The 25,235-nt window shown below is 39.1% G+C and overlaps 1 protein-coding gene across 5 annotated transcripts in view; it reads right to left on the reverse strand.

Annotated features, from left to right (window-relative positions):
- PDGFD (platelet derived growth factor D) overlaps nt 1–25,235 on the reverse strand; it is a 136,659-nt gene that overhangs the window by 58,331 nt on the left and 53,093 nt on the right. For 2 of the 5 annotated variants that reach the window (XM_021529339.4, XM_085575779.1), the window contains exon 2: nt 716–920. In XM_021529339.4, the coding sequence (XP_021385014.1) occupies nt 716–920 (205 nt within the window). Of the gene's footprint in view, nt 1–715; nt 921–21,654; nt 21,777–25,235 lie in introns of all 5 variants that reach the window. The other 3 variants (XM_021529341.4, XM_085575784.1, XM_085575800.1) reach the window with 2 other exon arrangements.

Consider the following 25,235-nt stretch of genomic DNA (forward strand, 5'->3'; position numbering starts at 1 on the left):
TGAATGCTGGCAAGATTCACCTCTGTACTCTACTAATGTGAGACAGTTTATCCACCTAGGTTAATCAGCCTCATCACCTGAGCTTAAAGTCACTTTTGCTTAAAAGAGTAACCAAAGCAACTGGGATATAGTAGGGTAGAGGCTTTAGTAGATTTGTAGCTACATCAGCATGCATCAGTACACTGATATTTGTGGATCTATTTTTAAAAGTTTTAAAAGGAATTGTACTGGTGAAGAGAAAAAATAAAGATAAGGGAGTAATTTGAAGGTAATTATATATTTCAGTGCATTTTTGTCTGTCCCTCACACCCCAATAAAAATGCTTACCTACTCACTCAAACCTCCTAGAGCCCTCCACCTACTGAAAAAGATGTTTCTTACCTGGCTGAAACACAATAGAGGTGATAGAGGACAAAATCCTATTAAAGTAGCACCTATGTTGTAAGACAGCTGGATTTGAGCATACAAATACCTTGTTCTTAAAATATTATAGAAGGATTAAAACCTGACAAAACTGCTTCAAGTCCAGAACAGCTCTGTTTATTTATGAACTCAAAGACTAATTTCAGCTGGAAGGGCCCCTTAAAGGTCTGTCCTCCTTGCAAGGACATGCTAGACCTGGCCAGACATGCTCTGGTTTCTCTTTGCAGTCTCATGCCAGTTATCTCAAAGGTGGACTTAGTAAGACCTTTGCAAACTTTCACTTGGCACTCACCTGCAGATCTCATTTTCGGGTTCCTCCAGCCCAAACTGATTATCAAAAGCCAGATGGATCCTGGTGCTCTCTGGGGAGTGGAGCCGCCACGTCAGCAGGAGGTTCCTGGGGTAGCTGCTGGGGAAGCGAGGACTGTGGATGCAGCCGTTCCCTGCCACACTGATGCTCTCTTCTTTCCGGTACAAGTCTGTGAGGTGATTGCTCTCTGTTAGTAGTCACAACTTGTAGAAATTAGTATGTTGTTCCAGTTACAGGAAGGCAAAAAACACAACAGTTTATAAGACAGCACAATTATTTGCATTTCAAGTCTATAAAACCTTGGGTCTAGGAGCAGTTATTATTCAATAGAAAGTACAGTGTATTTTCTCTTAATTCAATCCCCTATTAAACAGTAAGAACAACAGAGCTCAAGTATATAGACTCTTTATTTTACAAGAAATGTATAATTATTTCTACATTCATATTGATTATATAAATTCATTCTCACCACTTTGGTTTTAAAACAGAATTAAACTTTAATAAAAGCTTGAGAACTACCAAGTAAAACAGACTGAAATAAAAAATGTAAATAGTCCTGCTTCCCAAATTTTGTGCTCTGGGGAGCAATGCCCTCTAAACAAAAGCAATGAAAGGCTGCAGGAAAGTGAGTATGGGTGAATTTAAATTTCTTTAATGTGCTTAAGTATTTGCTCCCAGAAACATGTATAAAGTCATGTTTTGATTTTATTTATATTGTTTGAACCTTTTTCTGCCTATGGTCCATTTATTCAAACAGCTACTCCATGCTTATACTGATGCAAATGAGGCCAGATCCTATCCCATCAACCATCTTACTCAGTAACTTCAAGACAAATAGCCAAGTCTTTAGTTAATTAAAACTCCACAGCTTTTGCCTGAGCAAATACTCAATTGTTCCTGAAGTTTACTTATACCGAGGTAAAACCTCTGCTTTTGTAAATCCATGGTTCCAAGGATTACAGGAACTGTCAAGATCCAGACCTCTAAAAGTCAAAATGTTTTCTCAGTTGCACCACGCACTTGCACTGCCCAGCTGCTTCTGATACTGGAATTTGAGTCAGTTTGCATCAAAGAACTGCAAACAACCATTCTTCCATGAATTGACAACTTCAGTATGAGGAAATTTTGAGGATCAGAAAGCTCCAAGACAACATTCAGATCACAGCAGGTCTCAGTTCCCAGTCATGACATGCACCTCTGAGCCTCCACCTGTGGGACAGCTACCTGTGTTCCTTCCCCACATGATGTGTGGCAATCTACATGAATTTGGACACTTGTTTTCATGTAAATACCCAAACTCTGGCGTCTTTGTCTTAAACTGAACATCACTCTGCTGAATGCCATCTCAACCTCCAGTTCCACTGCAAGCAATAGAAATAAAAAATTTGTGCCTTCTCCTGAATCTGGCTACTGAGGAAGAACGAATGGGGGTAAAATATCTCCACCAGGCCACTCTGTGAATGCTGGAAATACAAAACCAAAGCAACCAGCCGCAGCCATCTGTCACACACATTAATCTAAGTCTTTACTTTTAAAATAAAACCTAATGTGTGACTGAATTTTTATAAGTTCTTTATATGAAATAAATATACTTGTTTTGTTAATACTCATTGAAGCCAGGAATCCAGGCAAATGGTACAAACTTCTTGATTAGTACATCTATTTTTCAGGTTGCTTTTCACTGGTTACTGGCTGTAAACACCACCCTGCATACAGCTATAAGCAAACTATGGTTGTCTAACCATTCATTGTACTCTTCTGACAGCACAGTAATTCTAGCTTCCAAACACTCTGAAACTCAGAAGAAAAAAGTCTGTGTTTCTCATAAAACTATCTCTATGGACCTAATTGTGACATCTTTCTAAGATGCTTTCACACTCTGAGAAACCCATTCTAAGCAAACACAGCCCTAGCTCACAAAGTGCAGAACTAGCCAGTTTTGTTTTGTTCAGTTTTAACAAAAAAATTTGCATTGGAAAAGTGCCAATTTGGTGAAACTAAAGACCTCCCACCTATTAGTTTTGTTGTGATTTTCATCAGGGACATCTATGCTGAATTCTGTTTTGCATTTGCTCTTATTAAAAAAAAAAGGGGGGGGGGAAGACATCTGTGCAGTCTGGTTTGTTTCTGTTTTATTTTTTTTTTTCCCCTGATCTGGAATGAAACAAAATGTCCAGCCAACACTACTGAGCTCTTACTGAAATCCTGGGGACCTCTGAACTCTGAAAATACCCATTACACTAAGAGGACACTATTTCACAGGACTTTATCCAAAACGTCCAAGAAAAGGGATAAAAATAGAACAGATTTGATGATAACAAATTCTAGTAAAAAAAAATAATTCCCTAAGTCAGAACAAAACTTTCTGTGTAAAACATAGCAAAACTCATCCTGTGCCTGAGAGTCCATTACTCTTCTTTCTTGAACAGCAAACTATTGCCATTTTCCCTCTGTCACCATGCATTTCACTATGTGGTTCAATCTGGTTCATGATTCTGAGGGAAAGGTTCCCTTTTCCCAGGCAGTTCTAGCACAGGTTTTATCCTCACGTTGTCAGCTGCTGAAATTAGGGTTCTGGGGACAGTAACTCTGAAATGTGGTCATACATATACCCAGAAGAAAACATCTGTGCACACAGCACACCAACTGAGAATAAACACTACATGCTCCTTGTACATCAAGAAGAGGGTCTGTCAAAGCTTTTCATTTAAGTTAAATCTGAATTGCACATACTACACTGCTCTGCCTGTAAGGCAGTCACACCTGACCAAGACTAGTGCTGAAATGTTATGGCTAGCACAGCTCTGCAGCATCCAAGTTGCACAGGTACATGAAGCAATAAAGCTGCATGTGTTATGAAGCTTAAAAATCAAAGCACAGTGACTTGTTATTTCCATCATGGTAAATATGCCAATTATAAAGTCATTGTAGAGGAAAGGCTGGAGAGAAGTATGGGGATAAAATTCTCACTATAGTAAAATAAGGGGTGTTCAAATATTCCACTCTGAGGAAAAGTCCTTTCCACAAAGGAATGAAGTATGTTTGATGAGAATGGCCATAAATGCTGTTTCTATAGCTCACATGGGATGAAATTTAAAGCTATTCAGAGCCTTCACCTGATGCTGGAGCAGACTCTTCAGGAGCTCTGAAACAGCCTGATTCCCTCTCACCCTCCTCACCATGCACTAAATTACAACCTGAAGTGGTGTAGCCAGCACTGTAGTCAAACACATCAGAATTTCACAGACAGAACACAGTCAACACAGAGTTTCTCCCAGGAGGCTGGCTCCTCATGAATCAAGTATCTGGGAAACAGCTTGAGGAGATGTGAGCAACTCTTGCACCTTTTGTATCAACAAAGCTAAGAGACTAAAGTAAGACCTTTCCAAGGAGACAAGCATTGTCCTCATCAGATACACTGGGGAAACTCATGGAATGCACATTCACCAAGGGGAAAGTCAGAATAAAAAACACTTAATCAAATATATAGGCAAAGGAAACGACAGTGTGTCTTTCAAGGAACTGGACTGTCTCATGTTGCAGCACAACACAACACAATGCAGCACTACACAGTGTCCTGGATGTCACATTCTAACTGTATTCCATAATGCTTTATGGGAGTAAATAAAACATGACAGTGCATAATGCACTGCCTGTCACATTTACTAAAAAGCATATAAAATCATTTCACAATGAATAAAAGCAGGTGCTAAGTTAGAAGGCAGAAAGGCCATTTAGGGTATAAACAGAAGGAGGATATTCTAGATGGCAGAAGCCAGAAACATATCCTTGCACTGAGGGAGAAAAACTATCTCATAAGGAAGATGAGTGGGAAGGAATCAGGAAGACATCCTTTTTGGTGAGGCAATTCCCTGTAGAGAGTCTGAGCTGATTGTGAAGCAGCTTGCTCTATATTTTATTTATCTGAACTAATCTCTCCTTTTTTTCCCCCTCTAAATTCTTTTACAACCACTAATTTTAAACATAATGGCATACATGATAGTCCAGCTGTACAAATTAGAGGAGCTCCCATTTAAATGCTCAAGGCAACTGCATTTTCCAAAGTGCTTGCCTTCCTCCCCCTGCAAGGAGTGCAGCTGGGTGTCAAGAGTGGGAACTGGGATGTACAGTTCAATATTCAGGAAAAGGTGCTTGTCTCAAGACAGTCCCCACCATGGGTGCCCAGTGCATCCAATGTTTTTCCCTTTCCCAGTGAAGCCATGCTGCAGGGGCAGGAAGAATCAGAAAAACAAATTTCATCCTGTGTTTTCTCTGGATGCCTGCACTTCTTTGTGAGCTTTAGCAACATATCAACACTTTTCTCTTAAAGCTACTCCTCCTAGTCATGACATGCCTATTTACTACAGACAGAAGTCTGCTTGTATCATCATCATTCAACAGACAATGAATTCCTTCACTAAAACAACAGTAATAATAATTTTAAAACTCCCAACCAACCAAAAAGGCAATTTCTAACTGCTAATAGCTAATCTGACATCTGTTCTGTGATATATACAGCAAGGATAGTCTTTAAGTGTCTTTTCCTTTAGAAAGAAGAATTAAGAAAATGACCTTGTCTAAGGACCTAGACAACAATATGGAATACTTAGCTCCACCCTTCCAAGGTTTCCAGAATCTCAACACTTCTAGCGCCTCCTAAGGTGTTGCCTTGTGTGTAAGTTTGCTTCTGTCTTTCCTCCCCTTGGGGAAGCTGGCCAACCAACACTGATACAGCAGTAAAGGCTGAAAAAAATGCCACACTCTGAATGTATTATGAGGAGAAATACACCCTCTGAAATGCTATCGAGCATAACCTCATGAGCTCATCCTCTGGTACAGCTGAGGACAGAGTTTCTGAGAAACATGGTGAAGTTCATTTTATTATTTATGAAAGTATTTGTTATTTCAGGAAAGGACCTTGGGATTTTGCATGTGGGAGTTTTCCAGTTTTCCAGATATAACTCTCCTCCCCCACTGCTGTTGTCTTAAAAAAAAAAAAAAAAAAAATACAACAGTCAGTGGTTTGCCACCAGTTTTTAAACAAATGAGATAACCTTCAGGGAGAATAATAGCTCTTCAGTTGAAAATTCAGCTCCTCCAGTTGAAAATTAGCCTGATCTAAATAGCTGAATTCAGAGAGAAGCAAAGAACAGTAAAACACTTTTGAATCCAGACCACAAATCAGTTCATCTCAGGGACAGGCATGCCAAATGAGTATTTATGGTAGCCTGTTCATGCAGTCACTGGCTTTTTTTTCACTCCCCACCCTCCTGCAATAAGCAGAAACTTTGTTATCCATAAGGTTCTGTGTAAATCAGATTAAAAGATGACAGAGTTCATTGTAAAAATAGTGTATGCCATAGATGGTCACAGCTTGTTGGGAAGATGTAAAACTGTAAGATCATTTTCCTTGTTAAAAATAGAGGTTTGTTTTTTTTTAATTTGCTTTTTTATTTTTTGTGGGTTTGTTTGTTTAAATATATACAAACAATAAAATGAGTCCTAGACAGTGAACACGACATCACACTTCTGCTTTCTAATGCAGAATATAATCCTATATGGTAGTACCAGTCCTAGATATCTCTGCCCTTTTAATGACAGAGGTCCAACTCACCTAAGTCAGCTCTGCTTCCATCACTATTCACCAGCAGTTCTCCAAGAAGGCAAACCAAACAAGGGAAAGGATTGGGATGGTCAGTGATAAATAAAAGATCCAAATTGTCCCTTAAAGAGGCACTAAACTGAGAAAGAGCCAATCTGGTATAAGGATGTATATGTAGAAGTATATTAAAGCATTGGATCCAGCATCACTTCAAGTTGCTTTCATCTTCATACAACTTCAATAACCCCATTTATTTCAAGGACACAACAAACCTATGGTTTAGCTCATACTTAAGGATTTCGCTGGATCAATACTCAAAAAAAGAGGACAGCATTTTAACACCACCTAACATGTTACATACCACCCAACAAATGAGCAATTAAAAAGAGAACCTAAATCCCACGGGAGCTTGGTTGGTTTGCCACTGGACTTCAAAGAAGAAGCTCCAGGTACCTGTTCCTTCTCTTATCAACAGGCCTCATCTTTTTATCAGGAGCATGAAAGATACTCCAAGAAACATCACAGTTCAAATCTAAAGCATGATGTTCTGTCACAGAAGGAATATCAAAAGATGATCTGTGCATGTTCAGCTAAATTCAGACCTTGCCATGCAATCAGCTCACTCCAAGTCCCTGAGCTGTGTGCAGATCTTTGCTAGAAGAATATATCCACAGAGGATTTACAAAAGAAACAAAATTGAGCTTTAGTTGAAAGAAACAAAATTAGACAGTGCACACCAGTACAGAAGATATAAAAAAATGAAAACACTCCAAATATCTAAAATTCAGTTCAGAGCCATCATCCATTTGGTAACAGAAGGGTTAGTAGTCTGCCTGTGGTTCTGTGCAGAGCAACCCCACTAGTCTTGATGGTATACAATCTGTGGTTGAACATGACATCAGCAAAGACCACTTATGAGAATAGTAAATGAGCCTTTGATAAGGAAGTCCAGGCACATAATTCAATGAGCCAGCCTGTCTCTACGCTTCTCACTGTAATAAGCATAGTTTTATTTGCATTTAATAATACTATTTTCCCTGTATAATGGTCACCATCATAACTGCATTTTGCATACAGAACTAAAAAAAAAGTCCTGAAATGAAGAACAGGCGGGACTGCATTTTTGTGGGGTGAAGGCTCTCCTTCTGTCCGCTTCAGTGGGGGCCTTCCACAGATGAATACTGAGAAAACAATTCCTTAATTGTGTTTACAAAGATACCAAACTCAGAGCAGTTTGCTTTTAGCAGTGACTTGTATTACTTGCTTTTATTTGACTTCTCAATAGAGATTTTCTTCTACACAAAATAACATCCTGAATGTCTTATAGTAAAGTGTCATTAGAAAAGTGACATACATTAGGCTAATACATAAAACACTTTGTTAACTTCTAGTTCTTTCCTGATGGGTGGTAGTGTTGCAATGCACCTCTGCTGGACTCTTAAACCAACAGCAAATTGAATGTTGTATATTTATGTATTTTTTTCTTTGGGATTTCATGATTAAGTATGGAAGAAGAAAATGTGTATAGCAAGAATGTGTTGATCAAATGATGTGCAGTAAGATTAATGCATATATCTCCATGATTATGAGCATAAAAACACATAAAACCTTGGGAAACTGTGAGAAAAAAAAAATACAGAAGGAAATTATTCTTCTGGTGCTGCAAAGAGCTTAAGGGAAACATGATAACTGAAGCAGATGTTTGCAGTGAGTGCCAACATCATTGTAAGAAGGCTGGTACATAAAACTTGTGCAGTGCCTTGGACAAGATGGTGCCAATTAGAAACCCAATTGCTATTAAGCACAAATATCAACACTGGACATCGGCTCATAATGTTTTGCAAAGAAATAGCAAACTGTGAACTTAGGCACTCTGAATTTTCCTGTTTAGGCAATGGCTTCAAGAAAATAGAGCTTTATGGGAAGCTTCCTTCAAATTCTCCTGAAAATGTATTTTCATGTATATATAAAAATATATTATTTTTGCATTTTTCCTTTGTTATTTTTCAGTTTTTTACAACCAAACAAAGACTTTTTGCCTCATAAGTCTGGCACAGCTCAAGCCTAAAAAGAGAATTTGTTTTAAAATACTGTTTTAGAAACCATTTTACTCAGGCACTTCTACATCTGAACAAGACATGGAATTTTCTTACAGAAAAAAAATGCTGATAGAAGGAAAAAGAAAATCCAATCAAAAGAGGAAGGTTCTCATGCTGAACATATTGTAGCAGATAGATAGGCAATTACAGAGTGGAGGTCACATGTTGGGGCATTAGGAAGAAAAAGGAGATCTGTTCTATAAGACAAATCAAGGCAATTTTCTGTTGTGATGTGATGTTTCCTTACCCTCTGTGTCAGCATTGAAGATCCAAAATCTCTGAAAGGGAGGGAAAGGTCACTTCCTATAATAGAAAGTCTGGCAAAAGTATCCTAACAGACATCCTTTTCTTGGATTGCATTTGCCATGGGCATGTTTTTTATCTCTTAGAGCCCATATATCACCCGACTGCAAAGATAAAAGCTTATGGGGATACTTCAGTCCCTTTAAGGCAGGTGCATTAAATACCTAATACCATAAAGTTAGCTCAATCTTTTTTTAAAAAGGCATATCTCATTGCATTAAAGTATGATTAGTAGTAGTCTGTTCTTTTTTTGTACAATAGCCTAACAGCTAAAAAGTGAACTCTATTCTGTAAATCAAGACACAGCTTAATCTCCTCCAAGGAAAACCAGAAGCCTGTGTTGTGATTCTTCTATTTGCTCAAGAAAATTTAGACCACTTCTGTCTCCTCTCAAGGGATGGATAGGTTCTGGATATTGCTTCAAAGATGGCTCGTCCATTTTCCAAGGAGTGGATGGAGGTAAAATGCAGCAGAAATTTTTGGCACAAAGACCAGAATTTGAGATTAAGCCAAAAAATTAAACCCAGCAGCTTTTCTACTTTCTACTCCAAGGCACTCTGTCATCAGCCTCTGACAGTTCAGACCAGAGTGGAGCACACCATAGCCTCCTTTCTGCCCCCATGTCTCAGTTTTCCTCTGCTGAAAACCACAAAACTGGTGCAAGGAAAGCAGAAGACATTGAGATCTTTTCCTGGAATGAAGGCAAAACACGAGTAGGGCCACCAGGGCATTTTTACATCATTTAGATAAAACCCATGTTGAGAAATGAAATTCCCAGTCTGGAAAGTAATTTAAGTCATGCATACTGAAAGTACTGAGAATATGAAAGTGTGGGGGATCTTTCCTGTAAGTGCTTAGGATTTTCTCTGGAGGTTTGGCATCAGAATGCTGCAGAGCTGTCATGTGGATAGATACTGCAATTCAACAAAATTTCCAGGCACATAAAATTCTTGGCTGTGGCCTTTTATTATTATGATCTTGCACCAAAGGATCATCTAGACATTTCCTTAGTCCTTCACCTAGGAACAGAACTACATGTCGTTGGAGTGTACGAGAGCTCATTCACTGGCAATATTTAGGGACCGGTGGCTGGGAAGATGATACTGCTGTGTATCACCATAGCCCACAAGCTCAGGAGCTGCTGCACCACAAGCAGCAACCATCTCTCATACCAGTACAGATACATCCTGACCACCATAAGCCAAAACCAAAACTGGAAGAGGAGCTTGCTCCAAAGATTTGATTTACACACCCCAGCTTCCCAAGTCCTTTCTGGAAAAACAGCTGTTTGGCTCATTACCAAGAGGAAGTTATTGTAAACATTCCTGCTAGGCTGAATGGGGGGATGTTGATGAAAAAAAAGGAAGCGCCTAACTTACTCTTAGGTTTGTTAAGTTAGAGGCACAGGAGATCCTATGTGAGCAGATGAAAACACACTGAAACCTATGTGGAGGCAATGATAACCAAGACTTTGCTGAGACTCCACAGGGAGCAGACATTATGCATCTTTATGTTCTGAGCAGGGCTGAGTATACTGTTGGCAAATCAGGATGTAATTAAATAATCCCTCACTTTCATAGACCTTCAATGAACTCTCACTTTTAAACAGAAAGCTGGAGTCCCCTGTGCAATTGCACTGGAGACAAAGCCAAACTTCAAAGTCGTCCTTTGACTGTAGATTCAGTGAAATGTTTGACTAAAAAAAGAATGGAGCAGTTACGATGAAAAATTCAGCCGGCTTTCCCTACAGATCTCACCACCAGGAACACAAAAGGACACATTTCACTCCTTCAACTTTCAAAAGAAACATGAGATGAATTAAGGTTAACCAGCAGACATCCCAGAACCCTTTCACATTACAGCTTCCAGAGAAACATGGTGAACCAACCAAACCCAATTTGCCCCAACCTAGCTGAAAGCACAATAGTAAGGAAAAATGCCTGTAGATATCATGGCAGAGGATTTAAGGGAGAAATGTCAGGTTCTGCTTTACACTTCCTGACTGCATAGCAAAAAAGGAGATATGCACATAGTGGCATGTGCATGTGCCTGCACAGCACTTGGATGCTTGGCTGAGGCATGACCAGAATAGGTCCCTGAGAGCATGTGGAACCCAAGAGATCAACACCAAGCCACCAAGGCTTGAAGCCTGCAGGTGAGAAGGTCTAACCTCCATCTGATTTAGACAGGGAGGTCAAAGGGGACTATTTTACTCCTGTGTAACCCCAGTTCCATGCTGGTACTGATGCTGCACATCTGGGTGAACACCATGTGCTGAGGTCCTGTCCCCTCAGAAGGCACAGCTGTGTGTGACTATTAAGCACAGCTCCGAGCAGCTGTTTGGCCAAAGAAGAGCCAGATAAAAGGCTTATGTAACAGAGATAAAAAGGGTGAGAAAGTCCAGTAAATACAGTACTCGCACATCATTTCATTAACACCCGGTATCAGAGCTATTGAATGGAGACAGGGACATACTGCACCATTTCCTGAAAAAACACACTAATTCTTGAAATGCATAAGGATACTTTGGCACTCATTGGACTATCCAAACAAATGGCTTTTACTCAATTGGCTTTGCATATTTCTTTGGCATCTAGAATTACAGTCCAGTAAGACAAAAAAAAAAAAAACAAAAAACAAAAAAAACAAACATCTCTACTTATAACAGCAATGGAATATGGAATATACAATGTGAGAAAAATGTTTTTGTTCACATGTTTGACACAAGAAAGAAAGAAACATTAATCATGGAAGAGTAAATATGAAATTTGGATTAATGACAAATTTGGCCTCAAATTGTATTTTTCTGATTTCTATTTATTGGCAAGAATTCCAGAGACCACCTTTTTTATTGTTTGAACTTCCAACCTGTTTCACTTATTCATCCTTAGATTATCTCAGTCTTTTCTATGGAAGCCATGGAAGAACAGTCCATCAAAGGATGAAATTTTAAACCTTTCTTAATTTGGAGACTTCAGAAGTCCTACTTTACAGCAGACACTCTAGATTACACAGCAACAACCATTTTTTGATTTCCTAGGGTGAACTGTTCTGGGTCTTTTTATAGTTTAGACTGTAAATAAGAAAATAACATAAGTATGACCTTAAATAACACCTAGTATAAACTATAATTAATTAACTGACAACTTTGGCAAATGACAGCTTCATTGCATGTTACTAAAATCAGTTGTGAGCAGTTTAAGTACTCTTTGCAGCACTACTGTCTGATCATTTGCTGGCCTATGTACTGATTTACTTTATTTAAAGTGGTCCATTTTTGCATTTTCATGGCGTTCCCCATCTCACTCAAACTCCATCTTTCTCAGACCTTCAGTTCTCATTTGCTACTAAAACAAAGTCCCCCACCTGGTAAACCTCATGAGTTGTTATGAACACTGATACACTCCACGATTCTCCTCTCCACTCACAGCTGCACTGGGCAGCTGCAAGGTCCAGTGAGATGCTGGACTTGGCTACAGTGGAAGGGGAGGAGAGCAGACACCAGCTAAGAGATGCTGCAGAAGCACTACTGGAATCACAGCAAGACATTTCATGCCATCTCCTTTCCACACAGCAGGTTTGCCAACCCAGTCTTTGCCTTTTCATTGCCCACAATGAGGGGCAGCATTCCAGAGCCATCGTTCTCACTGTGGTCCCCAAGGGCATCATGGGCTATGGACAGGATGGATTATGCAATGGCACAGACTGCACACATCCATGCTCTTTTCTCAATTACAGGTCTGTAGGAGTTTTTTAAGCACATACTGACAGTTGCAAACACTACCATGATTTGTGCAGCACATATTTGCCAGGGAGAAGGCAATCCTCCCTCTCTCTTCCCCTCCTTCCCTCCCTGTCCAGGAACAACAAGGGTCAGTCCTGGCATGCACTGGCATAAGGTGGTGTCATTCCCCAAAAAGCATCCAGAAACCCTAAAAGCCTAGCAGAACCCCAGGTTCCCACCAGCTGAGGGCTTGTCTGCTATACAGCTGCAAGGTAAAGGCTGAGAGTCTTCCCTGATTCATTCACTTTAATTAAGGGACTGGTGGCCCCCCACCTACCAGTTCAAGTCTAGTCACATACACATTTACTTGGTTATTTCATACATAAAGCTTTAAATTAAATGCCTTTATTCTTTCTTCTTACTTTTTAATAGATGCAGAGAACCATTCTGTCAAGAACAAAACAAATGCCCCACTAAACCCATCTCAATGGACAATTTGTTTCTCCAATGCAGCCTTTAAGTAATAAAGAAAGAATAAACATAACATTCTGCTAAGAAATAAAAATGAAAACACTCTAAAAAAAAAACTTGCTTGTCTGAGGCATACTAAGATGTTAATAAACTCAGCTCAGACATTTACAAAAGAAGCTCGCTCACCAAATCCATTTTCATAGAGCAGTAAGACAGCCTGGAACCAGACCACCCATTTGTGTAAATCAGCAGCATCCCTACAGTGATCACAGCTATTTACACCAGCTGAGGGTCTGAGCAGAGCTGCATGTGGAAAGGGGAAAAGAAAACTTTAATCCGAGCAGGACCAGCAGCAGGAAGTGCTTAGTGCTGTGAAACCCTGAACTCATGAGAAATTGAACTAAACTGGCTCATAGGGAAAATTCAAGGTGTGCCTCTCTGACCTATTAAACAGAGTTGAAGAACCTATGCATGTTTTTTTTATTTGCAGGTTGAGTTGGGGAAGATTCCTAATTATATCCACATGGACTGAGTTGTTTGATTCCAAGGAAAATATCTGCATTTGTTTCTACACAAATATTAATATATTGGAGGTTTTTTTTGTCATTTCCAAATTATCTTCTGTACACAAACATAATAGCTGAATTCAGCAAAATCTGTCGTTTTCATTCACTCTTTTCACACTTTTAGTGCTGTTAGAATTTGGTGGGATCAGCAAGTCAGGAACCCTTGAAAGCCCCTCCCACATGCACTGGGGACTTCTATGTGATTCAGGAGAATGTCAGCTCCTCAACCAGTGAAAACCAGTATTGCTCATATGACCCAAAGGAAGCTTTCACCCAGGCAATTGCTCCTGTCATGTTTTTTCCTTTCCTGGTCACACCTTTTGAACAAAATTGCCACTACTGCACAGAGCTAAAACATAGATTTTGAACTAAGAATTTGACATTGAAATACACAGTTTACCATTTACAAAAGCACTCAGATGCTATACCGTTTGTGGATGTCTGTTACTGACGTAAACACATAGATACTTTCAGGGCCTTATTTCAAAATTCACCTAAAATCTTGTCAATAGCAGATTCCTGTATATGATAATTGACTTTAGGGAGTTTTTTCCTCCCTTTCTTTAATAATCTGAAATATTTCCATATGGCTATAACAAGACTGCTTTTGAGAAGAAAGTTCTGAAAGCAATGCTAACTAGTCATTAAAAGCCTAACTTTTAATGTGCTGAGTTCTTCACCAAATACATGTTGCTGTTTTGTCAAGATATAGAATTATCAGTCTTTATGTACTATAGCAATTAATGAAGAAATCCAAGACTTGAAGGAAATAGCTCAGAAAAAAAAAATTGGAGGAGGTGGTTTCAAAAAGGTCCACTGGCAACACCATATTTAAAAAAGAAGTATTAATGGAAGAAAAAAATAATCCAAAACTCAAGCCAACTAACGGTTTGAAAAAGATAAACAATGAAAAGAAAAAATTTTTAAAGCAGGAATTTGTTTTCTTAAATGAGAATTAATAGGATGGATGTAAGGATTAACTTCTTGCTCCCCCAAAAAGAAGACAAGAGCTCATAAACTGCATCAATTGCTGGAGGAAAAAAGTTTGCAGAGAATGGCTTTCTACTCAAACACAACACATGGCTGATTATGGGGAAGCCAGAAGACTGTATCTTCTCTCAGAAATTAAGGATCAGGATACAAAGACTGTCAAGGCACCTGATGCTACATAAATATCTAAGGTTAGTGGGAGAACATGAAAGAAAGTATTACTCTCTAAATTAAACAGTGGCAGAGAAGAGAAGGGAGTTTTCTTGGCTGCTGGAAAAGATATGAGACATGTTAGAGCTATAAATTACTAGCATCATGGTAGCAGCAGAAATATTGTTAATGCATAATTACTTCCTGCAGACTAAGACCAAGGCTCTGTTATGCAGGTGTTGACAAACAGAATTGGAAAAAGACTGTAGCCATGTGTTGAAGAGATACCACCAAAGCAATCTAAATTACCTTGGGATTCAGACAAAATTTGCAATTTAGGGAGATTGGAAACTGGATTACTTTTGTCATTACTCATATTATTTGTACTCCAAATTGTGGCTAGATCAAAAAATACACTTGGGCATCACATTTGTTCTACAATTCTGGCAGAACTGTATTTCTTAACTTCACTGTAAAATTGCCACCTCTCTTCTGAGATATCTGTGAGCATCACACCTTCTCCAGGTCTTTACTTTCCACCTTCTGCCCCAGCCCACATCCAGGAGATCCCAAAGACAGGCTGACTCGACATGAATTACCCCTGATTCTGTTTGTACAAGATAATAGTTATTTTATGGCAGATCACAAGAGCTTTTCATCAAGCATGCCATGGAACACGTGTACTGTGACAAAAGTCAAAATGTTGATAGTTTGAATTTCTGTGCATGCAGAATTATACATTCACAGCCCTTTTTTTGAGAATCTGCATACACAGCTAAGACATTTCTGCAAGCATGCCTCTGGTGATTTTTTTCCCCCTAGATGAGTACATTTATGATTAAATTATAATCGTTTTCTACATAGCATTCTTAATGTCTAGACAGACTGGTAGAATAATATATTTTACTTGCGTTACTTGAAAAAGCTCTCTTATTGAAAGTAAACAGTGATTAAAGAAACCATAAACACTGTTTCTTCATTCAGAATTAAAGCCACTTCATCTACTTCTTTCGTAGAAACTACGGAAAGAAGCAAGGCATACATGGCACTGCTACTCCACAGAATCTGCTCACAGCACAAATAATTTTTAAGTGTCATCATATTTTAAAAGGAAGAAACACAATTATTAGAATAGGTGTGGATCTCAGTATGTTTCACTACCATGTGCACTTCCATTGCCAGGAATAAAAGAAACCAAGCAGAGATAAACTGAAATACTCCAACCACAATTAAGTAGCAATTAGTTATGAAAGGCTCCCTTCTTCTAATATTCTGTATTCTAGATTCTGTTTGATTATTGCAGAAGACACCCAATGGCTTAACCATATTTTGAACAAAAAATAGATATCTGGAGAGAAAAAGCCCCATCTTCTTGCCAAGCAGAATTAGGGGAGGACAGTATTAGTGATGTTCATGTAGACTCTTTCTTAAGACATGATTTTATTATTCTTGAAGGTGTGCTAGTTTCTTCAGTAACAGGACTAGGCTCCAATTTTTCATTCGTGATGGATTTTGTTTCTGTGCTTTTTTTCTTCTCATCCTTGCTTCATAGCTGGGAAAGATGTAAACCATATAAACAGATGGGATTTTGCTACACTAGTTAACATGTTGATCAATCACATAATCTGCTGTGTGAGCCTTCCTTCTCCTCCCTCCCCTCCTTTTGCAATCACACAAAAAACCCAGCAGACTGCATGTATATCATTGGTCAGGATGACAGGCAACACATTTCTCAATCTGCTTCCCCCTTTGAACATAGCAAGGTCTACAGAAGGTTTTCACACCTAACTCAATCACAGATACACAATACTCTGGAAGAAACGGCGCTGCACTGGTTTCTGCTGTGCAGTGTACAATGCAGGACAGACGTGCCCACAGCTTCCTGGAAGCCTTCCTCCTGGCCTGGCAAGGAGCACGCCACAACTGCCTGGGGACACCTTCAGTGACAAGATGTCTCTCCATGCCATGGCTGTTGCTTTTAAAATGCATCATGGCAGCGACTTGTAGTCCTCAGGCTTCAAGGCGTTTCCTGAGCTAAGCACCATATGGTTACATAAAACCCTTCTGCAAAAGCTGCTGTGATGACAACTGGCAGGACAGGAAAAGAACTGGAGATGGAGCACAAAAAACAGGTAAGTGCAACAATGACAAGTAATAGAAGAACATATAAAAAGCCCATCATTTGCCAGCAAAAAACACTATTTGGTCTAAGGGTAGAAAAGGAAGTTCCCAAGAAAAATTAATATTTTTAGTTAGACAAATTGAATTGGCTTTAAAAAAATCAAAATGCCTTTGCGCACACAGGATTCTCATTAATCCTCTCTCTTTTTGTGTCCGAGTCTCACTGGTGAGGTTTAGAAGTGGATTTTTTAATATCTTCCTCCTTCTCATGCCAGACTGGGGAGTGGAGGAAGGGCAGATGAAGTACACTGTCCAGACTACTGGGACCAGAGCTTTTCTCCTGGAAGTGAGCACCTTGAGGAAACTGGGGAAGAGCTAAACCACTCCTAACTTAAACAACAGGCTTCCTTACTGCATGCCAATGTCAGGGATGGACTCCATTTTTTAGCAAAATCTATAAATAGAATCATACCTACTTTATTGTAAGAATTTTTAGCAGTAATTAACACAAATAGATTGCAAAGCTCTTCTAGGAGCTGTGAGGCTGCTGATCTCTAAAGATGCTCAGGAAGACATCACACTGCTCCCTGCCTTAAAAACTGCTAATAAAAGCAGGCTTTAATTCTGAAGTGCACATGGGGGAGCAAAATCAATGCTTAGTTAAACAGATCAAGGAAAACAACTCCTTGGCAAAGTAATCATGTTTTTCAGACTCCTATGTGCCCTGTTCAAACACTACTAAAGTCAACACAAAAGCTCCCCAGGGAATTTAAAAGATAAAAAAACAAAAAACAAAAAACAAAAAAAAACACAAAAAAAAAACCAAACAAAAAAAAAAAAAAAAAAACAAGGAAAAAAAATCAAATCCAAACCCAAAACCTTGACCAAGTCACATTTAAAATCCAGCCACCATACACCTCATATTCTCTGTACCCAAGTGTTTTAGTATGAGAATCAGATTAAGGTATACAAGGTCCCTTCAATGGGTTCACATATTAGTGAGAGAATTCTGCCAACCATCAAAATTTCAACAGAAATATTGTTTCTGTTTAATGTTATCTGAAAGATAGCTTCTAATATTTAAACATCAGAGGAACTGAATACATCCCAGCAAAACTATTAATCTTTAAAGGCAGAATAAAGCAAATATTTTCAACACAATGAGAGACTGAAGATTTCTCTGTATTATCTTACTATCGTTCAATAATCTGTGTCCATACAGGGGTTGCAGCACATGCTTAAAATATTGAAGAAAAAGAAATTGCATTACAGACGTGGCAACAGTATGGATACAACTGACTCTTTACTTTGATTCTTTTGAAGGGAAAAGGCTGAAAAATGGGGCTGTATTTGTGGTAAAAGCAGTGAAAAAGTAGTTAAAGACAGGAAGTAAAAATGCTAGTGTTTCCCTTTTAAAGTGACATCTGATCTGGAATATAAAGATTCAATTATTATTTAGAAAGCTGTGATCTGAACAGATCTTTTCCTAAACACTCCAGCATTACATCATTAACTTTTATTTCACCTTTTTTTTATGTTTGTGATTAATTTACCACTTGAAAGTGGTTACTAAAAACATATATTAATATCAGAATTTATTTTAAAAACTTCCAAACCTTTCTTTTAAAAAAATACATAGAATACAGGCAAAGAAATTAGAAGAGAAGAGAAGCAGTGGACAAAAATCATAATACCAAAAAATACTGATCTTGCATAAGCATTATGCACTATGTAAGAAGAAGGACTTGCTCTCTTCAGAGTACAATTTTTTAATTCCATACTCATTCATTTATGCTAAAGAGAAACCATAGGCAATGCTATTTTGGTATATTTAACTTCATCACCAAAATGTGAAAATCTTATGCCTACTGTAGTCTTACATGTATTTGTGACTAGATTCAAGTCATTCAGAGCATTTTTCTTATAACAGGCTCTTCTGCAACATTTTCATTGACATCTTCTATGTCTAGGTATTGCAATTACCTTAGAGAAAGAGACTCAGGACTGACTAGGGACCCAATATCTGAACTCGACACACTCTTTCTTCCACTGTTTGCTTCAGCAAAGTCTTTGCACAATACCAAATTTCCAGAAATAAAAGTTAACAATTAGCAATTGGGATTAAATATATTTTTGTGACAACCAGCAAGCTTTATGGAACACTAAGATAAATAATTCCCAAAGAGAAAGAATTTCTACAGAGAACAATCTAGTTGTAACCAAAGCTCAGAGCAGTATTGTTTCTCCATGTTTTACATGTGTCACTGATACAAGAACTGGTGAATATTACTTTGAAAAAGAAACTCGATAATGTATGAAGAGAATTATTTTTCATGCCTCTTAATTGTTCCTAAAGGTGCCAAAACACACTACAGTAATACCTAGACAGGTCTCAGGGACACACAGGACTGCCCTCACTCAGCAAGTCCACGGCTGAAGATAGAGTAAAATATACAGACAAAGGAAGTAAAAACTTGGGATCCTGCTCTTTCAAACCTCACTGAAGAGGTGATTTCACAGCAGTTGTGAGATAACAGGCAGCAGTTAGCTATCTGATTAATAAATAAATAACAACTATTTACCATATTAAATTACCAACAGAATTACACCAAATTAAATCACACCAAACCCAAATAATTATCTAAATCCATGATCTATAGGTTATAATCACAGTGTCAGTAAATAAAAAGGAAGAGAAAAATGGGGACAAGGTAAATATTGATATGTATCTAAGAATCAAAAAACACATTCTTGCCAGACAAAGAGTTCACAGATGATAAAATCAAAACAGAGCATCATGAACATCCATTTTAACTTTGACAGGATACAGGCTATAGCTTGCAGCCAAAATGGTTCTGCAAACAGCAGAATAAATGAAGACTGGTTTCCTTCTGTCTCTCTCTTGCTTGCTCAACTTCTGAGTTGAATTATGCTAAGACATTCTGCTATATTTGCCTTTCTCCTTATTAATTTTACTTCACAGCACTTGGCAGCATTCTAAAGACCACTCTAGTAAGGAGGTCCCAAAGATGTTATGCCTGCAGCACTTCACTGATCTCTTCAAGGTCATGCAGTAAAACACTGGCAGAATGGGCGGAATAACCTGACATGAACAGCAAGCACCTGACCTTCAAGGGTTCATGGTGAGCATTTTCCAAGGACAGTCCCACTCTCGATTTCAGACTGAGTGTCTTAATAAGAGGGATCAGAGAGAACTGTGGAAACCAGATAATGCCAAAATTGCCCTTTCTTAACCTCAAATGTGAAGATCAGAGATCAGGAGCTAAATGATAAAATGCTGCATTGGATTTTGCGAGGCCAGGTTGGTAGCAGGGGTGACTTCTGTGAGAAGCTGCCAGATGCTTCCCCCATGTCTGGCAGAGCCAGTCCCAAGACATATGTGCTGCTAGCCAAGGCTGGGGCAATCAGAAATGGTGATAACACCTTTATGATAAGGTTTTTAGAATGAGAAAATAAAACTTAACGGCACAGTTGTAATTGTGGCCAGAGAAAAGCAGAATGAGAACAGTGAGAAGAACAGCCTGGCAGACACAACTATTTGTGTTAACCAATACCTGCATATGGAAAAGACATATGGCACTTGATACTTATAAGGAAGTATTAACAACTCAATACACAGGAGTCTCCCAGCTTGATTCCAGCAGCAGGATGGAATATATGTTCATGAATCTGATTTCTTCTAGATGCCTCAAGGGATAATGAGCAAAACTAAAACTACATCAAAAAAGCAATGGCATTCTTTCTCCACTAAATTCATGTATGAATTTAATTCTCCAAATGCTGTGTCAATGATGGACTCTGAGATGGATGTAACCACATCTCAGGGACTGAACATGGCATCTAAAGCATCTTTCAAATCAGCAAAATAAAGGATGGGAAAGTAATGTAGAGAAAGTAGTTCCAAGCTGCATTAATTTCTAACCCTGTCCTTCCCCAGAAATTATCTGGCAAAGCAGACAACATCTCTACTTCAGTATCATCCAGTGTGACAGCATATTTATGTGTTTGATAGGTATGAGGATCATTACTTGTCACCATTCATTTTGGAACCCAACTACTTCTCCTACTCGCTGCTTTGAAAGTACACACATATCAAAAAAGCAGAAGAATAGATCAGCAACTGTATCAATTTATTCCACTTTGGATCCTAAGCACTGGAAGGAGCATGTTTGTCACTGCTTGTTCTGTTGATGGAAAAGGTCAATGCGTACAGAAGGAGCAGTTGCTAACAGAGTATTGACTGATCTTTCTGTCACAGGTACATTTTAATGTATCATTCATAGGGAACCCATGTTTAGAAAAATGGAAGGGTCAACTTAGCAAAAGAAGCCAATTACAATATTGGGTAAAGAAAAGAGGTTTAGAACAAATAATCAAACTCACAGTTATGGTGGCAACATAGTGAAATTTTGTGCAATCTAGACAATGTCTTAAAACAGCAGTAGTAGAAGCAGACCAGCAATAAAAAGTAAATTACTGTGAGGGGAGAAAGCTTTTGTTTGCAGTCTTTTTTATGAGTTTGGGTTTTTTTCTCCAAATCCCCCATTTTATACAAATGAAGCAAAATTTCCAATTTACAAGACAGATATGTACAGTTCAGCTACATGGGAGATAAGTTTTCTGTGACCCTGTAAAAACTTCCAGGAATCTTGCAGAATTTTTCTTCTGCAGCAGTACTTTGGCTTTATAATGTGAGTCAGATAAAACTCCTATGGGACCCAGCAGCTGCTCCTTAATATTCTGAAGACATTCAGATCACACTTAGTCACACATATAGCATGGAATTTTTTTTTAATAAGCTGTTTTCCTAAGTCCATATTCAGTAAGCAGCACTTTTGACCTTAAGAACCAGGTAGCCATTCAGAGAGCTTTACCCATGCTCAGGGCGAGATTGAGGTGAAGGGAGTTCCTGTCCTTTGCCAAAGGGATCTGAAGGCCCTCAGCAGCACTTGGTGTAATCTCTCATGTCTCTGAAGTTACATATGGACCTGAACACCTGGAACGAGATAAGTGTCACTGCATTCTCTTTGTTTTCTAACAAGCATGAACAATATCTGCAAAATTCACTCCCTACCCTCTCAGGATTATCTGTCCTAGCAGAGATAAGGTTGCGTGCATTTGGTTGTCAAAAATTAAATAATGGGCATTGTAGCCCATGCTTGCTGGAAGAGCTGCATGTAGCTCAGCCAGCCCTGCAATGGACCATGGGATGGTGGCATTTTGCCACTCACAATTTGTTTGGTTTGCTCTGGGTCCTGAGGTCCAGAGCCAGGTCAAGATGCCAATCTGACAGAGATGTCTTAGTGTCCTAGTGTCCACATGCACTCAAAGTAAGCAAGGCTCTATAATGGAACTGAACAGTATGTTGGACTTCAGGTCAGGGAGCTCTGATATACTATAGTCAGAAAAAAAAAAAAGAAAAAAAAAAGAAAAAAAAAAAGAGCAGTTTTAGAAAGGTATTTAGAGCTACAGTGAAAGAGAAAGTTTTTCCAAGGTAACAAATAGCCAAAAAAATGGGATTTGGTGTTTTGATTTCAGGATCAAATATGATCTTTATGAAAGACCTGCTTTGTTCCAAAGGTAAAACTCTAATAAAAACAACTTCAAGTTTTATTAGCCTTTTGAAGTGCTTTAAAACCAAATTTACGACAGACATTTATTTTAAAAGGCCATACTCATGGTTTTCAAGGCCAGAGTCTGAAATTCCTTGTTTGCCTGCTTTCCCTCATTCAAGAGTAAGTTGCAGAGTCAACAGCATGCCAAGCTGACAGAGTGCCAAGCTCCTTTCTGATGTGACAGTCACAAATCTTGTACAAGTGTCACATTTCTGACGACTCAAAACATTGATATTCTGTGATTCTAAACAAGAAACTGGAGTAAATCACCAAAACTGACACTACAATGCTCACAGACTTCTCTGCGCACTTTTTCACATAATACAACAGCAGCCATTAAGAAACCATCACTGCCAGGCAGTGAGACATCAAAGCCATGCTGCATGCTCCAAGCCTGGGATAATTAATTTCAATTAACAGCTGACATGCTGAGCTTTGCTGTTATCCAACAAAGTAGGTATCTACGACAGAAGATGTACTAAGGAGAAAAAGAAACAGGTAGTCTCTTACGTCTCCTTTATTGGAGTTCTAGCATTGTATTTCTGGTCTGTAGTGTTGGCAGCATCTTCTCACTCCAGGTCCTCTATCTGTTATGTTTGCCATGCAGAAGCTGTACCTGTTGTCTCACAGCAAGCTGTATAGCTGAAGTGTGGTCTAAGCTGTCATCTCTATCTTCATCGTGTGGACTTGTTCACCATTCACATCTATCCTGAGAACTCCTGCAGACATCATTTTCTCAGGCCGGTGCCTTTGACCACATCATGTCACCTATACATTACTTACTGACCCACTCTACTCTGATGTAGCACATGCACAGTACTTGTCCTGACTTCCAAAGGCTGTATAATTTATATGGCTTACTCATAATTTCTTATGTGCTATCAGTTCTTGATTACAAACTGTCCTATCATCTACAGTCCTTGACTGCCATCATTAGCTTGCTATGTAACTCAGAAACATGCATGTCCCCACCAGCCACTGAGGAACTTGTTTATGCTCCCTTACACCCTCCTGCATACAATACCCATGGAAACTTTACAATGACCAGGTCACACCAGATGCTGGCTATTATGCTGACTTGTTTTAGAATGGCTCATATTGGAGGGTATCTGGTAACTAGCTAACTTGTTTTAGAATGGTTTGCAATAGAGATGAACTTCCAAAGATCATCTAGTCCAATCTCCCTGCCACTGGCAGGGACATCTGTCATGAGATTAGGTTGCTCAAGGCTTCATGCAGCCTGGGCTTGAAAACTACCAGTGATGGGATATTCAAAAATTCTCTCACCAACATGTTCCAGCATCTCACCATCTTCACTGCAGAAATATCTTCCTTACATCCAATATAAACTTACCCTCTTTTCAGTTTAAAAACATTGTTCCTTGAACTGTTACTACATGCTCTTGTAAAAAGTTTCTTTTTTTTTTCTTATAAGCCCCCTTTATGTGTTGAAAAGCTGCAGTAATATCTCCCCTAGCCCTCTTTTCCCCAGACTGAACATTTCCCACCCTTTCAGCCTATCTTCATTGGAGTTGTGTTCCACCCCTCTGATCATTTTCAGGGCCCTTCTCTGGACTCGCTGTAACAGATCCTTGCTTTTCTTTATGGGCTCAGGGTCTCAGAGCTGGATGCAGCACTTCAGGTGGGGTATTATCTCAGCCTGCTGGCCATGCTACTTTGGATGCAGCCCAGAAGACGATTGGCTTTCTGGGTTGTGAGTACACATTGCCAGGTCATTTTTAATTTTTTAGCCACCAGTACCTCAAAGTCCTTCTCCACAAGACTGCTCTGAACAGTTTGTAAATTTAATCTGACACTGCTTGTAGTGGACTCCATCTGGTCAGAGTAACCTCCTCTCCTTTTTCATTCATGCCACACTCAGGACAAAAAAGATGCCCAACAGTACTGATGGCAGAGGATAAGACTGGTTTATCTTTGGGCAAAGTGACCTAAGCAGATCCAGGACTGGAATGTGAACATGCTGAAGAAGGTCATACCTTTGCTGCTGAAAATCCCACTAAACCTGTCATAAAATGTCATATAAATAAGCTCCATTTACATTCAGTGGATTCAGAATTAATTAAGATATTTATCTGCTGGCAGGAACACGTGAATCAGCTCAGTTTGGTGTGGCAATGCCCACCTTGAAGTAGGAGGCTGCAGGCGAGGGCATGGGGCTGTTGGTTTTTTCAGTTCCTCTCTGGAGACTCTGGGGAGCACCCATCCCATGCACCCAGGAGTTGCTCACATCTGGGCAAGATCTAACAACCTTCTGTGCTTCAGTCCCCTTCATCACAGGTGGGTACCTTGACCAGGACCATCACAGTATCTGGTGTTACCAAGAGGGCTGAGGACCTTAGGGACCACTGCCACAAGTTTTTACCAGCTACTATAATTTAACATAGCTTCTGTAACAGCAGCAAGTGTGATTTTAGGAAAGATTAATTGGCTTTCTGGTCTGCCTGCCCTGCTGTCAATATACTGCACCCACTGGAGTAACAGGAGGCTTCTCACACACAGCTTGAAGTGAATGGTTTGTATTAAGTTTTAGTGAAAAGCAGAGAGCTAAACTACGTCAGGAATACTTTGATCGTGCCTAACTGGGGACTGAAGAAATTTAAAAAATATTCATTATTCTTTTTCTTCTAGACAAGACCACATATTTTTGGTCTTTTTCTTCCCCTCCACTAGCTCAAAACCAGAGAGACAGCACTCATGCCTCTAATAGACTTGACACAATCTGATACACACTACAGTATGTGACAACACTGACAACTTTATCTGATTTTGTAAAAGTATATTGTTTCTGACTCATTGACAACCAGGTTTGATTCTGTGTT

This window comes from Lonchura striata, chromosome 1, assembly GCF_050655825.1.
Source record: "Lonchura striata isolate lonStrDom1 chromosome 1, ASM5065582v1, whole genome shotgun sequence".
Classification (NCBI taxonomy): Eukaryota; Metazoa; Chordata; class Aves; order Passeriformes; family Estrildidae; genus Lonchura; species Lonchura striata.